General features: G+C 33.4%; 1 protein-coding gene across 2 annotated transcripts in view; it reads right to left on the reverse strand.

Moving 5' to 3' along the window:
• The window catches only part of EPC2 (enhancer of polycomb 2), a 121,835-nt gene that overhangs the window by 8,377 nt on the left and 96,657 nt on the right, over positions 1-16,801 (reverse strand). For both annotated transcript variants that reach the window (XM_028095849.2, XM_028095846.2), the window contains exons 5-10: positions 15,327-15,475; positions 14,193-14,325; positions 11,847-12,038; positions 8,472-8,561; positions 6,929-7,074; positions 6,477-6,820 (exon numbers count right to left, since the gene is read on the reverse strand). In XM_028095849.2, coding sequence (XP_027951650.1) covers positions 6,477-6,820; positions 6,929-7,074; positions 8,472-8,561; positions 11,847-12,038; positions 14,193-14,325; positions 15,327-15,475 — 1,054 coding nt within the window. The remainder of the gene's footprint in view (positions 1-6,476; positions 6,821-6,928; positions 7,075-8,471; positions 8,562-11,846; positions 12,039-14,192; positions 14,326-15,326; positions 15,476-16,801) is intronic.

A 16,801-nucleotide genomic window follows, 5' to 3' on the forward strand; every position in this document is an offset into this window, starting at 1 on the left:
ACAAGACTCAATCCAAATTACTCAAATTGATGGTGTTTCCTAACCTTTTTAAACCTAGGCTAACTTTGATGCCAAAAATTTCATCCCTGATCCCATTACTGGCTGAGAATGACTGATATAAACTCAATTTAATTCTATAATATGGTAATGCTTTAAAAATGACATTTATTTTTTTCTCTTCCCCTCAACTCAAGCTTAGCATGTTATATTCATTCCTGACATCTAATTCTTTCTTTACTATAAAGTTTTGTGCTTGAAAAGAAGCTCATGCTCCTCATTCAGAATTTTCTAGAGCATTGTTTAGTATTATTTCAACTCTTTAGACAAAAAGAGCAATTAGTAATTGTGGCACAGAATTGGTACACATACAAAACACCCTTTCATTTTGTTAGGGTGAACGGAAAGTGGTAAGAATGTACTATTTTAATGGCACAGGCACAGTAGTGAATTTTCATTCTTAGGGTTGACTTAATGGTAGGTAGAGGTAAGTAACTTGGTAGGTAATCTGACTGAAAGCACCTTCTCTACTGATTATTCTTCCTTTCATAAATTACTCAAATACTTACACAAGAAATTTATTTTGTACACTGACTTGCAGTCATCAAAAGGCAAACGTTAAAACACATCAGGAAAAGGTTGCAGTTATAGTGTGAAGAAATCTGTTTAGAAATGAGATAGAGGGGGCCCAGCCTTGGGGTAGGGAGGGGATGTAGAGGCAAAAAGGGGAATTGGGAACATACAAAACAGAAACCAATCTGCTTCTGCTTAGGGCCAAGCCAAGTTCTTTCCACTAGTTGCTCGTAAGTTGCTAGCATAAAACTGAAATTTATGCCGGTCATAAATCTACGCTCTCCCACCCCTGTAAGTCCTGTCAGTTTAAAAGTAACCACAAATCTGACTGTTTTGTGAAGGGAGCAATAATTCACTAATCTAGACAGATGGGAAGTGTCCTTTTACCGGAGTAAGAAGTCTTCCAAATCTCTGTGGTTAATACATGCTAAAATATAGGTATACATATTATTTTCCTCTTTATATATGCAAATACATCATTCTATACATTAGTGGTGTACTTGTATTTCTAAATATTTTGTGTATATAACCAATAGTCTGTTTTTCACTAAAGCCCCTAAACTTTCTGGCTATTTTTTTTTTTTTTTTTGTATCTGGCTCATTACCCATCTTAGATTTATCAGCTGCTTTACTCACCAGATGAATCCATGTATTTTTTGTTAGAATACTTGTCACCATCCTTGGAATGTTGATTCTGATTTCAAAAGTCCTAGGCATTCCTCATTTCAGCTCTCACCTTTCAGGTATGTGGTTCCTGTATGGTGGTCTGTTAGGCTGATCCCTTATTAGCTTTCCCTCTCATATTCTAACAGTGATCCATCAAAAATATACTCAAGGTATCTCCACTATATTTTACACTGGTTTAATAATTCTAAACCCCTAGATCACTGTTTCTTAAATTTGGGCCCACAGAAGTATTCTTGAGTATGGGGAAATCTTTGTATTTGCTAACTTTTGTTTTGTTGATAAACTAAGAAGAAAAATCTAATAGAAACACATTCTGGATCTTCTGGATAACCATCTCACAAGAGTATGAACATATGATTTTTTGTGCTTGTGTGTGCCTTTTAAAAATTATTTTTAAGGCAGTGTTTCTCTAAGTGGGCTAGTACAATCTGTATTCTTGGGAAGCTATGGAGTTATTTAAACACTAACCTAGACCAAGTTTTCATAGTTTAATGAAGAACATCTAATATGGTAGTAAAGATGATCTAAAAGTCAAAATGAATATATATTATCCAGTATTTCTTCATCTACAGGGTAGGTCTTTGTTACAAAAGTCTTAATATATGCTTTATTGAAGCAATGCTGACTATATGCATTTTTGTTTTAAAAGACAGATCTGGGGCTGATGGGGGTGGGGAAGACAGACAACCTATTTTAAACGTAGATCTTACAGAGGAGTCAGGTGAAAGTTCAGATAAACCATCAGAGCTACTGTGAGGCTAAATCTCAATCCTTGAAAGTTGACATTATTTGTCTAGGACTATACGCATCCTATAATGTAACTCTCACAGTTAAAGGCAAACTAATGAATAGACTGCAAAACTGTGGGGGTACAAAGGGTGAAGATGGGAGGTGAAGTCAGGGATGAAGGGTGAGGAGATGAAGACTGAGGAACAAATGAGATGTGAAAATAAAGACCCATTTAGGGGGTGCCTGGCTGGCTCAGTTGGTAGAACATGTGATTCTTGATGTGGGGGTTATAGGTTTGAGCCCCACATTGGGTGTAGAGATTGCTTAAAAATAAAATCTTTAAAGACCCATTTAAACTTCTGATACCCAACCTAAACAGTTACGACTGAAATTTCAGTATTATTTCCTTTAGTAGTCAAACTAAAATATTTTGATTCCTGAAATTTGAATCTATTTCTCACAACTCTGGAAGAAACCCTAAGTCAAAAATGAATCCTTGTGAGTACCTTAGCTAGTTGTGAAAATGTAGTTTTACCTATTCAAAAACTTTCACACTTGCAAACATTTTATGGCAATTTAAGAAAGAATGGGAAAAGAAACTGAAAAAATTAAAAAATCAGGAATTTTTCTTGGAAAACTGTCCAAAATGCTGATGTTCTTACAAACTGGTAATGTTAAGATACTTGCACCTGGTCAAAAAGGCTGCTGGTTATCTATTCAATATACGAAGACAAATGAGGGGAAAAAAATGCTCATTGCAACTATGCATTAGTCAAAACCAAGGTTAAATGTAAATTAACCCAGCTCTTCAAGTCTGAACAAGCAAAGCTTCCTTCCTTCCTTCATATTAAAAGTAATCTCTACACCCAACATGGGGCTTGAGCTCACAACCCTGAGATCAAGAGTCACATGCTCTACCAAAATGAGCCTGCCAGGTGCCCCAAGCAAAGCTACTTTTAGATGTGCAATACATTTTCTTAAGTTCTGGTTTTAAGAACAATAGCTCAAAAGAATAAATAAATCTGCAGTTTCAAATGACTAAAAACTTTATCTAGTTATATAAAGAATGTAATACTTGCCATGTGCTGTAAACTCCTTGAAAGGATCATTGTCTTGTAAAACTGCAACTCTTAAACACTTAACATAGAGCTTTGCATATGATAATTCCAAATAATTATGTGTGAAATTAGTTTTCCTTGGTTATTCACTTGCCACGTTCAGCACAATCCATCTTTCCTTTCTCTGCCCTGCTTCTATTCTTTGAGAAGACTTTACCAACTAACGAAACAGATCTTACTTAATAGTTAATAAGACATGTGTCTTTGCTTTAAAATGAAGTCTTCAGTTTTAGTTCTTCTAATACCTAGGACATACATTTCAATTTGTTTTAAGTCCTTTAAGTATGATATCAAAAGTAACAATTAGAATATATTTAGGACACAGGGATTATGAGTTGAAAAATATTAACTGGGTTATTAACAACATAAAAGAAAATTCTTTGCCATTAGCTCTCAAGTTCCAGTGTTTTTAAGAACTAAAAAACTTGTGATATAAATATTACTGTCGAGTGTATCAGATTTCTATTTCTGATTAAAACCCTTTATTTGTTCTGATTTCTCAGCTATGAAACAGAAAATTCAGTACTTATAATTTGTCTAGCTCAGTGATACACTTTGTAAGGTAAAAATACGGTTCTGTGTCAGTCTTGTTACTCTTAAAGACAAACACACTCTCATGACCAACTCCACAAAGAATAAGCAGAAGGCAACAGTACTAATAAAGGCATAAAGATTAAAAGAAATAAAACAGATGTGGGTTCAATTCTGTTGTCTATATCCATCAAACATAAAACTACCAACTTTCTAAAAACTCCTACATCCTCTTTAAGTTGATGAAGGAATTCCTATCAATATTTACTGAACTGTAATGGAATTCACTGAAATTATCTAACCAGAACTAAGAGGACTATGTAATGAATAGAACTGGTACAAATGGGTACTTAAAATTGTCACAGCTTTTCAACTGTTTACAAAAATGCTGTTAAAAGACTTGTTCCATTATGCATTTATATACCTGTGCCTAGTATTTTGAAACAAAACAAATGTATTTAAAAAAAAAACAAAACCAAAAACCTTGTGGCCTCAATGATTAGAGGATCACAGCTGAGAAGGAAAACGTCAAACAAAATCCTTTACTCTAGCAACAGAATTAAATATATATTTGAAAATTTCTATTAAAAACTGATTCTAGGGGCGCCTGGGTAACTCAGTCAATTAAGCACCTGGATGGCTCAGTTGGTTAAGTGACCTTTGACTCAGGTCATGATCCCAGGGTCCTGGGATTGAGCCCCACACATCAGGCTCCTTGCTTCTCCCTCTGCCTGCCGCTCCCCCTGCTTGTGCTCTCTGTCAAATAAGTAAATAAAATCTTTAAAAAAACAAACAAAACACTGATTCTGATGTAGCTCAGTTGTTGCTTAAATCTTGAAATTTGTCAAAGAAAGAAGGAAATGGTACTATGTTGAGAATACTATATTATACAGACCAAAAAGACTATTTTTTTTAGGGGAAAGGTAAAAATTAAAAAACTTTACTGTCTATGATGTTAACAACACATATTTGTCACTTAAGTTACCTGAAAAGTGCATGTGTGCCTAAGATACTTTAAATGCTTATTTTATGCTGATGTATTATGTTAGTGTCATAAAATTCTAGAGCTAATTATTATAGAATTATTTAAGTTATAGTAAGTTATATTCTGGATCAATACAACTAGAGTAATGATGACATAATAACATACACAACCTATGCATATTTTCTGGAAGGGTCAAATCAAATCCTTTTGGAGTTTACTGGGAATGTACAATAGAAAGCTGGCCATGTTCAAGTTGAGATGAAATGTAAAATCATTTTTTTGGTATGGTACACATTGTTAGAGAAGAAATTCAATCTACTATCAAATCTAATTATAAATGCCTATACTGAGATGTTTTTAAAATCCTTTTGGCAAAAATTATTTTGAGTAATTTTTGTTACAGAAATTCCAATTCAGCTAAGTAATTTGCACACTGTCATGGGGTTGGCGGAAAAAAAAATATGACCTAATATTTGTCAACTTCCTACCTTTAGATTTCTAATAAGCTTGCCACCACAAATCATATTTGGTATTTATCTATTTCAGCTTCAAGAGCTCATTAAACTTCACAGATTCATGAACTTTATATAATGGGATATCATTTTCCTTATCTAAGTTTGCTCAGGAGAAAATTAGCCAACTAATTTGGAGGAATGACATGTCAACTTCTAATCATTCAAACAAATCCAATTTTCTACTATAATCTGTAAATAGATAAATGTCTAGGTCAAGTTTAAAAATAAGCAGTCCAGTAACAGAAAAAGACTGAACATGACTGAGACCAAATTTCAAACTAAAATGATCTGAAACCACTTTAAAGATGTTTAACATAATTTTGCATAGTAAAATGCACCATTCAGGAAATAATTTAGAAATACTTATGTTTTCTAGAAAGGAAGGATATCAACAGTGTAAGTCAAGTCATATCTAGTTTTGTCTCTGGATACCATGCACTGCTTGTATGTATCATAAGGATATTAAAAATTATACCTACTTGTATACATGTGATAAAGAGAAGACTATCCGCAGAGGAAAACAAATCAAAATTAGATTTTAGACTGTCTAGGTATTATACATTATTTACAATGTACATGTCATAAAAATATTACATTAATTTGGGCACAATGTTTCTTAAAGTGAAAAATGCTCTCCAATCTCAATCAGAGGTAAGCTACCAAACAAAATTACAACTATTCATGGGGAGCTTCTTAAAAAAATCATTTTTCAGAAAAAAAGCGTTCAGTGGTACTCTTGAAGAGCAATGCCTATATCTGAGCAAAGCTAATATACAAAAAAGGGAAACTCTGTTTAACAAGTGCACACTATGGCTATGAAGATCTGGTAGCAGCTTATAACCACTTTGCCCATAGGGAACTCCCCATGCATTCTGCCTACACATTCACCATACCAGGCACACATATTCAAAATATAAGTGAGGATCTTAGAGATATTAGGACATTATTTAAAATGTGAACCACAATAATGGGGTTTAGGCTGGAAAAAAACTGTAGTAGGTTAAGGTAAAAAATTCCTTTCTTCAGTGGGATTATGAAAATAAACTTTCAAGGGGCACCTGGGTGGCTCAGTTGGTTAAGCATCTGCCTTCGGCTCAGGTCATGATCCTCGGGTCCTGGGATCGAGCCCCACATCCGGCTCCCTGCTCAGTGGGGACCCTGCTTCTCCCTCTCCCTCCCGCTCTGCCTACTTGTGCTCTATCTATCAAATAAATAAATAAAATCTTTAAGAAAAATAAACTTTCAAAATTTACCCTGAGGACTTAGAACTTATTTAGTGGATAATGAAAATTAAGGAGGAAAAAAAGAGCATGATATACTTTTAACAAAGTGACAGCTTACCTGATATGCCATTCTTGCTGGTGTTCAATAAAGCTACAGATGCTGCAGAAACTCTTTTATTGTTCACAGTCTGCCCTGATTTTCTTGAGGTACATTCTTCACTATCACTGTCCTGTAAATTTAGTAGCCTTGGCTGGAAACACTGTAGTCGACATGATCTGATATTGCTTAATATTTCAGAAAGGGACAGTCTATTTTCACAATGTTTACTGGAAGCATTGGTCCGAATGAAATTAGAAGAAAAGTCTATAGTTTGGGAAGAGCTTGTAAAACCATTCAGCATTTCAGGGTCTATCTGTTTCAGGACTGGGTCATGTTCTGTGGATATTCGGTCCATTATGACCCTGAAAAAAACAATATAAAACCAAGTATTATCTGGAAGAACTTAACATTTTCTTTATATCGTCCCCTCTAGTTTATAAACAAAAACCAGGCCAAAACAAATTGTTTACCTTCCACCTCTGCCAATTCGCCTCCTTGCAAATCCTATACATCTTCTTGGGACTGTGAGTGTTGTAAGGCAATGCCTATACCTCAACTTATCCAAATCTGCCAATTCTGAATTTTCAAATGAGTGGTTAGCTTGGTCCAAACGAGGCTGCAAAGAAAGAAATAAAATTAAAACTCATGGAGTATATCTGAAATGAAGAGAAGTTACATCATGATAAAAATAAAGTACAGCATTAGCAGGGCAATTAAAATTTAGATATAAAACTGTAAAATTGGGGTTTAAATGACATTAACAAGATAAAACTTTATAAAACTGAATAAAAAGTTCACTCACCAAAATAACTGAAATTGAATTTAATATTTTAGGGTATAGCATATATTAGAAGAAATATATCTTTAAAGAAAAATATGGCTTTTAACATCTATGTAGAAAAGTAGAGATAGTAAAGTTAGTAATGTATAGGCTTCCTATTGATATAAACCAGAAGGAAAATTGTTTTTGAACCAAAAATTTTACTTTAAGCATGTATGTATGGGTCAGGCTGATACTTCTTTATTTCTCTGGGCCTTAACATTTCTCTACCTTTTTATAATTTTCTCTTTTTCTCATTAGCATAACTCGTAAATAAGTAACTTTCTATCTCTTCTATGCTAAACACACACACACAAACCCTGAAACGCTGGAAGTGTAGATGTTTACCATAATGCAGCAAGATAAATGGTCTCTGCAACTTATATCTGAAAGCTATCCTCATAATTCTATAGTTATACCTTATCTGAAACCCAAGCATTTGGGAGTGAGGGTCACTCCTGATATAATGCTGCACCAAAACTTGACTTAATAGCACAAAGCAATTTCTAAGTGTGTCAAAAAGTTTGAGTATTATTATTATATAACATATCGCCATAAAGAAAGTCTAAAAACGATTCTTTTATGTTTGATCCTTACTTGGTATGTATGCACAAGATGGACTTCCCTAAATTTTAGTAAACAGCAACAATCAAAATTTTGGGGCACCTGGGTGGCTCAGTTGGTTAAGCGGCCAACTCTTGATTTCGGCTTAGGTCATGATCTCAGGGTCATGGGATTGAGGCCCTTGTCAGGCTCCGCGCTGAGTGGGGAGTCTGCTTCAGGATTCTCTCTTCCTCTGACCCTCCCCCACTGCCTGTGTGTGCACACTCTCTCAAATAAATAAATCTTTAAAAAAAAAATTTCAATTAGAGATTCTGGGCTTACCTAACTCTAGCAGTGACAGTAATTTTCCTAACTCCTAAACGAAGCTACAGTTAAAGCCCAAAGTACCACTAAATTTCTAAAATTTAGAATTTTAAATTATCAATTTCCAAGTAAAGGATTCTGATATTTTTTAATAACCTCTGAAAGGACTCAGTACCTTTGAGCATCTTTTATTGGTATGTGTATAGGGGGTAGTAACTAAAAAAATGCCAATGGACTTCCCATTTTTAGATCAAGACTAAGCTACCTTGACAAGAAATATCTATTAATTCCAGTTTACAAAAAGACTACAAAAACCAAGTTCTTACAGCATAATACTGGCATCCTGCTCGCCTCCTGAAAGCACAGGGACCATCAGGATCATTTTCTTCTTCAGGTTCTGATACTGGGGATGGTACCTAGAAAAAAGAGTCACGAGACATTCCATTTAGGAGTTACCAAGAGCCAACAGATCAATCTTTGTAATGGTCTAAAATCAGAATCTGACGACATACAGTACATCACTCCTATATTCCATACAGTAAGCAGTAAATTCCCCCAAACAGTTAAAGACTAGCACAGATTTTCTACGGTTAAACATGATTATTTGGGATGGATTAGTTCTTGCAGGAGAGTCAACAAGGTATTGTCTAATTGCTTCTGAACATGTAAGTACCTAAGAATTAGTAGAGTTTTTAATATATCCCACTTACATTTTATAAATAATGTATGTGCCCATAAACACTTTTATTTTGACAATTATGCTTCATCTACAGATGTATTTTTATGCAATAACTTTCTTTCTCTGTAATAAAGCCAAAAACTAGGAAGTAAAAAAGGCGTATGAATAGTGCTCTCCCCAAAGTCATTATAGGTCATACATTTTTCTCAAAGGGAGTTCCTTATTTCCTTACTCATTTTTAAAAAATCACTTTTTAAAAGAAGTTTTTATTTTAATTCCAGTTAGTTAACATACAGTGTAATATTAGTTTCAGGTATACAGTCTAATAAAATCACTTTTTAAACTTAGCAGATCAGAAGCAGAAAATTAGAAGAGGAAAGAAGACTTGCAGACTGGCTGCAGAGAGAAGTGATAAGCCCACAACCTGACAGCAAAAGAAAAAATAAAGACTTTCAAAAAGCTGTTATCACATAATTAAAAAGTGCCCAGAACCATGTGATCTTAGATAAACATCCCTCTACAACATGAGTGGACCCCTGGGGCAACACTGATCCATTAGAGCAAACTTTATAAATGTCATAAAAAAATGGATTAAATGATATACAAATATACTCTGATACAGCAGAGAAATAATATGGTTTAGATAAATTTCTACCCATAATGGTTAAAATTAAAAAAAAAAAAAAGTTTTGGTACTTAAGTTTCAGTAGTCTCGTAATTTCACTTTGGAGTACATCTCTTTTTCTGACAACGCTGGCTCAACCATATTTACTTGCAAATTTTGAACCTCACAAATCCCTCTCTTCCTATTTTGAGAGGAAAAATGTGTTCTCCACATTATTTCCAAACTGTGGTAATTACCACTGAGCAGGGTCATCCAGGGGAGAAAGGCATTTGTTTGAGGTTCCAATATACCTCCACCAACCCTATGGGGGAGACATAGAAACAGTAAGCTGGGGCTGATTCTTCTTCTCGGGGAACCAAGCCCCAAACCTGAAATTTGAAAGGAAATCCCAAATGTGAATTTTATACTTTGGTTCCTTTGCAGATCATCTACCTCTTCTAAAATACACACAGGGAAGTGTTACAAAGTCTTAGAAATTCTTTGCATAAAGTATACCACCCCGCTCTGTCCCAACCACCATTTCCCAGGAGTGGATTCCAGGATTTAGTCTGAGACATAGGAAGAAGAGAGTTGATATTAGGAGAATCAGAAGCATGATCAAGAAAAGACAGGGTTTTTAATTCTGCTCTGCTGCAAGTCAGTTGGGTAAGTCTGAAGTTAAAATGTTTGTTCTCTTAAGGCTCCTACTCCTTTGTTCCTTGTTTACTGGACAAAGAAGAAACATATTATTTTAATGATCTTTTCAGCAAGAAAGTCCTGATTTTTTAAGAGCTACATCCTAAATAGCTGCCTCACTGAATGACATCCAACTATACAGGTAAATACTTATTTTTTAGCAACAAGGGGATATCATTATAAAAATTAATGAGGGTTTTTAAAGACCTAGTAAAAGGACTCAGAGGAACCTAAAAGTTTCAAAATACAATTCAAAATTTTGAAATTTTCACGTGGGTTTATGGGCTGGGGACTATATGAGTAAACACAAGAATTCAGAACAGAAACAAAGGTCCTTTAATGCATGAGGACTGTATGATTAGCATGTGAGTGTGCCCTACCATCAAGGTGATGGACTGATTTCAGCAAGAAAGGAAAAGTTTCTATAGGTCATAATATCCCATGTGTCATTCTTAAAGGGCTGGGGGTGTAAAGCAAAACTTTGTTAAGCTATTCCGAGTATTACCAACATAAGACTATTATTGATATATAATAAACCATGTCATATTCTTACTTGCAGTTCTCCCTCAAATGCTGTTTCCTCTGCCTAGAGCCCCTTCCTACTCTTTCTATATGGAAAACTACTATTTGTTAGGACATTATTTCCTCATTCCTTCAAAATGGCCATGTCCCATGGCTCTTCAAAGCACTGAGTCTAACTGGATAATCCTTTCACAAAAACGTAATGAATTATTTCATTAAGTGCTTTTCAAGAGTGTATTAAATTAAACATACCTTTGTGCATTTGTTACAACCCAGATAAATACTAAAATATTATCTATAAATTAGTGACAGAAGAGTAAAAAAAATACATAATCTAGTCAAAGGGGACACATTTTACGTTTTTATGTAAACTCTAGATTTTAAATAGTTACAACCATAAACTTGCTTCTAGACATATCTGTAATGTTGGTTTAGAAGCTTTTTTCTTTTAAAGCAATGAAGCAAAAATGTTACAATATAATAATACATACTTGTTATATAGCATTCTCTTTAGGTTGCCTATACCATATAGAAAGAAAAAAAAAGGGTATTGCTAGACGAGGTACTAAACTATAAATATATCTTTTAAAATTGATCCTTTAATATACAAAGGTCTTATTTTTAAAAATAGCACGTGTGAAAGTAAAATTAAGATTTTAAAATTGCAAACATTTTGCTATAAACTGTTGCAATATAAACCAAAGAACTGGCTTCACAATTTACAACTTGAATCAGTTCTTCTAAATCTTTAAAATTAAATGGTTATCACCAAACAAAGTAGCAAAATTTACATTAAAATTATAAAATAAATGCTGGTGGAATATAGTAAAAAAAAAAAAAGGAATTATTATTGGGTCAATATTTACAATTATGTATTAACTACCTTAAAATATTGATAATCCATTTCTAATAGTCTACTTTAAATATAGAGGGAAAGAATAATAATGTTCATTTTTATAAAAGGGATAACTGAAAACACCTAAATGCTCCACAGAGAATAAATTCTACCCAACTGATAGAAAATAATGGAAAGTAAATACCATTTCAGTGGCCACATAAATAATGTGGAAAATGTATATATGCTATGTAACATTAGGTGAAGAGAGTAAGAATCAAAACTAAGAGGTCAATTATGTTTTAAAATATAGCAATATAAAAGACTAAAAGGAAATGTCTTCAAAATAGTTTTAAAATAAGCACCTGTGGAAATTCATCTTCATCTGAGCTGTGAAAGTCATATTGCTTAATATCACTCTTATTGATCACAGGCAATGTCTCAGGAGTGGGTTGCTGAGATGTTATCAAAGCCTCTGCTTTAGGCTTCTTTGGGTACTTCTTCTTTTGACGAACCACATCAGAAGCCTCTTCTTTCAAAGACAAATGATGAGGGTGCTGTTTACATGACGATTTTTCCCCCAAAAGGAAGAAATGAAAATCATTTTAGAAATCATGAAAAACCTTACTGCTCTTTGAAAAACATACATTTTTACCCAGGAGGTGATTTTATTTACTGTTTTTAATTATGCAAAAATTATGTGATCATAAATTGAAAGATGTTTTACTTTTTGCAAGTTATGATTAAAAATCATAATGGTAATTTGCTTTTATATTGTTATTTATACTTTAAGATGTTAGTGATTTTTAATAATTGCTCTATTATTATGCAATCCAGCATTTAGAAGTACTCAAATTCAATTTTATTTAAATCCACTGTATTAATAACTTTATTTTTAAAATAACCTGAATTAGATTATAAATTCATTAATTTGTTTCTACACTTACTTCCAATTTTTAAAAATTTCTACAGCTGGTAATTTTTTTGAGAAAAATAAGTTTATTAACTAGAAAAACTTTTACTTTTTTAGAATGCGTAATTACTGCCTCAACTGAACAATAATCAAACTGTTCTCAAGTACCCCAGAACGCTGTGACAGCACTTAAGAGGCCACCTGGCAAGAGACTGACTAATGGGGTGGGTTTCCAGCCCCCCTTGCTCTCCACTCCTCAGTTGAGAAGCTCTGTTTTAACATAACAGTATTCCTTTTAATAAGTAGTGATTTACTGCCTAAAAAGTTTGAAAATGATTGTTCTAAGCACCAAAGTACAAGCAATATGAAAGTGAAAATATATTTAGGAAGTTCTATATTCTCCCATGTAGTCCACATTTTTGTTAAAACTACTGCAGCATCAAAAAAGGAACATACAATGAAAATGTTGCTTACCCGGCAAATTATTTAGTGATATAGCTAGGTTTCATTCAATGGATATAGTTATGGCATCAAAAAGAAAACTCCTACTCTTAGAAACCATCTATATTTTAAGGTGGGATGTGTGGCCAAGTAAATAAACTATGTATAATGGGGTAGAGCAACAATGGATGCAACCATATCTCTAAAACTAGTAAATAGGGTGAATGTTTATTCTTACAGATGATCAAAAATAAGAATCAATATATAACAAAAGCTGATTCTATCAGTAATTTCAGGTTGAGATTTCATATTCTATGCCTACCAATCATATACCTGAAAAAAGCATTGGTTTTTATAAAATGGATTTTAAAAATAACTTAGAGAATTACATTTATTGCATTGGTAAATTTTTGGCTATAGAGGCAAGTGTGATTTAAAAAGAATCAGGTAGGTGGGCTAGATGCCTGTGATGAATAAGAAAGAACTTTGGTGTTTAAATTGACATCAGTTGAATAAAAGGAGGAGTCTTCCTGCTCCAAATTCTTCTTTGACCTTTAAGAGCGAACCCATGAAAAATAAGAATTGTGTACATTTTTAAAAGATGAATTTTCCACAAACACCCTATGTTGCTTTTTAAATCTTGCTACAGAGTAAAGCTCTACTATCTAAATAGTCAATACCTATTTCTTATTTAAAACTAAACTCCTTAAAGTTTTAATTTTTATTATTTCTCATTGAATACTTTAATTAATGTACCACATGAATACTAAATAAATACAATTCCTTTAAGTCTAAGAGACTAAAATAATCATGGAGTCTAGCTCTTTCTATTAGGAAGAAAATAGGATCTGGAACTTATAGGACTTCTTCAAATCACTCCAAGTAGATAGCAGTTGATAAATGCTGGTTCTGGAAGTAATGATGAAAATAAGAATAACTTTCAATAGTCCCAATGAAGAAAGCTTTAATCTTAAGATTTTGATGCCTGCCACTACAACACAGGATGTGCTAAGGCTAGTGATAACAAGTAAACTTTACCCATATTCTTTAGGGAAGCAGATGGCATAGTGAAAAGCACATGGTTTTTGGTTGTTAGACCTGGACCTAAACCTTGAATCAGCCCCTTATCAGCTATATGATCTAGAAGTCATACAGGGGTAAAATCTATGTCAAAGGGCTGCTGTAAGGAATAATGAGTTAATACGTATGTAAAAATTCCTAGCAAAGTGCTTGGCAAATAGTAAAAACAACACGTTAATTACGTTTTTCCTTAACCAAACTATACTAAGATAACTGATGAAACTAGTAATTGTCTGATCAATATTACCGTATGTGTTTCTCCCCAGAGGATATTCACCTTAGTTTTACATTCTTGGACTTTGTGATGATTTCCATTATGAAGAGTTGCTGGAGTGGCATATAACTCTTTTTCTGATCTATTGATTTTCACTTCATTAAGGATTTCACCACCATAGTCTCCCAAATGATATCTTGGAAAAGTAATAAAATATAAGAAAATGTTTTATAGTTTAAAAAATAAAAACGATATTGCAATGAACTGGAACATAACTAATCGAACAGAATCAACAATTAATCAGATTATTCTTTAAAAATTTACAGGAATAAAGAAGTTCATATTTGGGATTTAGTGAAAACACACCAAAAAAAAAAAAAAAAACCCAAATCTCTAAGGGACACAGAAGACAAATTTCTCATATATTTAATATTTTCAAACACTGGGAAACGATGTTTAGAATGCTTACCTTAGGAATCACATAAAATTCTGTTAGGCTTAGTATAGTTTATTTAATTATACAGGAAAATGACTATTATATTAGAGAACACATTTTTAAAAAAAAAATATTTATTTATCCATTCTAGAAACAGAGTGCATGCAGAAGGGGGCGCACAGAGGGACAGAGAGAGAGAGAATCTCCAGCAGACTTCCCACTGAGCATGGAGTCCTCTGCTGAGGGGGGCCTGACCCCAGGACCCTGAGATTATGACCTGAGCTGAAATTAAGAGCTGGACGCTTAACTGCCTAAGCCACCCAGGTGCCCCACAGACAACACATTGTTAAAATGTGCTGAACAAAAAAATGCTTTCTACCTAGTCAGAAAATAAAATCATTTAAATATTCATTTCCCTCAAATTTTAATGGAAACTTAAAAATAAAAAGAACAGTCAAAATGATCCCCAGGTTCTTTTCTAAATAAAATCCAATGATTCTGAAAAAAAAAATTAAGTGTATTAGAGGATCTATACATATTACACACAAAAATATTCCCCAAATTTGCATCCAAACTGATAATTTACTTTAAAAAAAAAAATAGTAACACAAGAATTCTTCAAAAAAATGCAGATTTTGTTTGAGAATCTATTTCAGTTGTTTTAAAGCTAGGCAAAAAACAAAACAAAACATACCATTTGGTTATATTTTGCCCATCATTTGCCTAAAGCTGTGATTAGTATATAACAGTAGCAATTTTACCTTTTTTCCACAACTTCTAAGGTTAAGTGCAATAATTCTCGTTTTGTTTTCTCTCTTCTCTTAATCATTTCCAAAATTGTTATGGCTCTACTAAACTCTCGTCTCAATTTCAACATCTTTTCATAAGAGGCTTCATCATTCTTACGATTCTATTGAAAATAATTTTAGAATAAACAATTAATCTAATTATCCACATTTCCATTTTCATTCAACAAAATCTTTTGAGAGACAAATATGTTCCATAAAAGCAAAATGTTAAATGTAGAAAATCATCTTAAACAGTAACTACATAAGAGAACCTATGTATTTAACTCTGAAAATAGAAGTGAAAGGAAATAGCTCTCAAATAAAAAAAAAAATGTTGCCCATTATTGAAAAGATGGAGTAACAGAAGGGATCATTCCAATGTAAACAAAATTTTAAAAGTCTGCCTGAAACAAAACCTAGTGTACCAGAAAATGTAGTCCATTCAAATTGTTGCAAGGTATTTTCCAGTGACAGAGAGAAACAGTTCTGTCAAATCAAGGTTACCTAAAAATAGCCAAAATGGGTCTCTATCCATGCATCCAGCTCTGTAATTGTGGGCTGGAAGGGTCAATACACCACAATGTAAACACGTACAATGACAAGCACAACTTCACTTCAGAAATTCAAGATGTAACACTGAAAGCAGGATATAAAGCATCTCAAGGAATGGAATTATTATGTTTCAAGGTAATTAGCACCTCACTGCAGGGTAGAAAACTCTGAATTTCAGAGTATTGTTAAGAAGTTCCTACTCTGAAGCGTAAGATTTAATTAGAACTCAGAGTGAAAGTCCTGCTTAGTAACTAGACAAGCTCAGTTGTAATTAGCAGCATCTATTTGCATATGAAAGTTACTGTTAATATATTTTGTTTAATCAAATAACCACAGAATATTTATATTAGGCATGGAACTATTTGTTTAAAAACAGACCATTACCACCTCTCATTCTATGTATCCAGACAGACTGCACTTATGCAATCTTTGCATCCTTGAGTTAATAACGCAATATGACATTATGACCCAGCACTTGCACTACTAGAGTATTTACCCAAAGGATACAAAAATAGTGATTTGAAGGGGCACATATACCTCAATGTTATAAACAGCACTATCCACGATAGCCAAAATATGGAAAAAGCCCAAATGTCCATAGACTGATGAATGGATAAAGAAGATGATGTGTGTGTGTGTGTGTGTGTGTGTGTGTGTGTACATATACTTTATAAAATGAAGTATTACTCAGCCATAAAAAAGAATTAAATCTTGCCATTTGCAATGACATGGATGGAACTAGAGTGTATTATGCTAAGGGAAATAAGTCAGTCAGAGAAAGGCAAATACCCTATGATTTCACTCATCTGTTGAAGAAACAAAACAGATGAACATAGGGGAAGGGAAAATCAAATAATAACAGAGAGTGAGTCAAACCATAAGAGACTCTTAACTAT

Source organism: Eumetopias jubatus, unplaced genomic scaffold, assembly GCF_037043125.1.
Source record: "Eumetopias jubatus isolate StellerSeaLion01/CBP00866 unplaced genomic scaffold, mEumJub1_p1.0 scaffold_3, whole genome shotgun sequence".
Classification (NCBI taxonomy): Eukaryota; Metazoa; Chordata; class Mammalia; order Carnivora; family Otariidae; genus Eumetopias; species Eumetopias jubatus.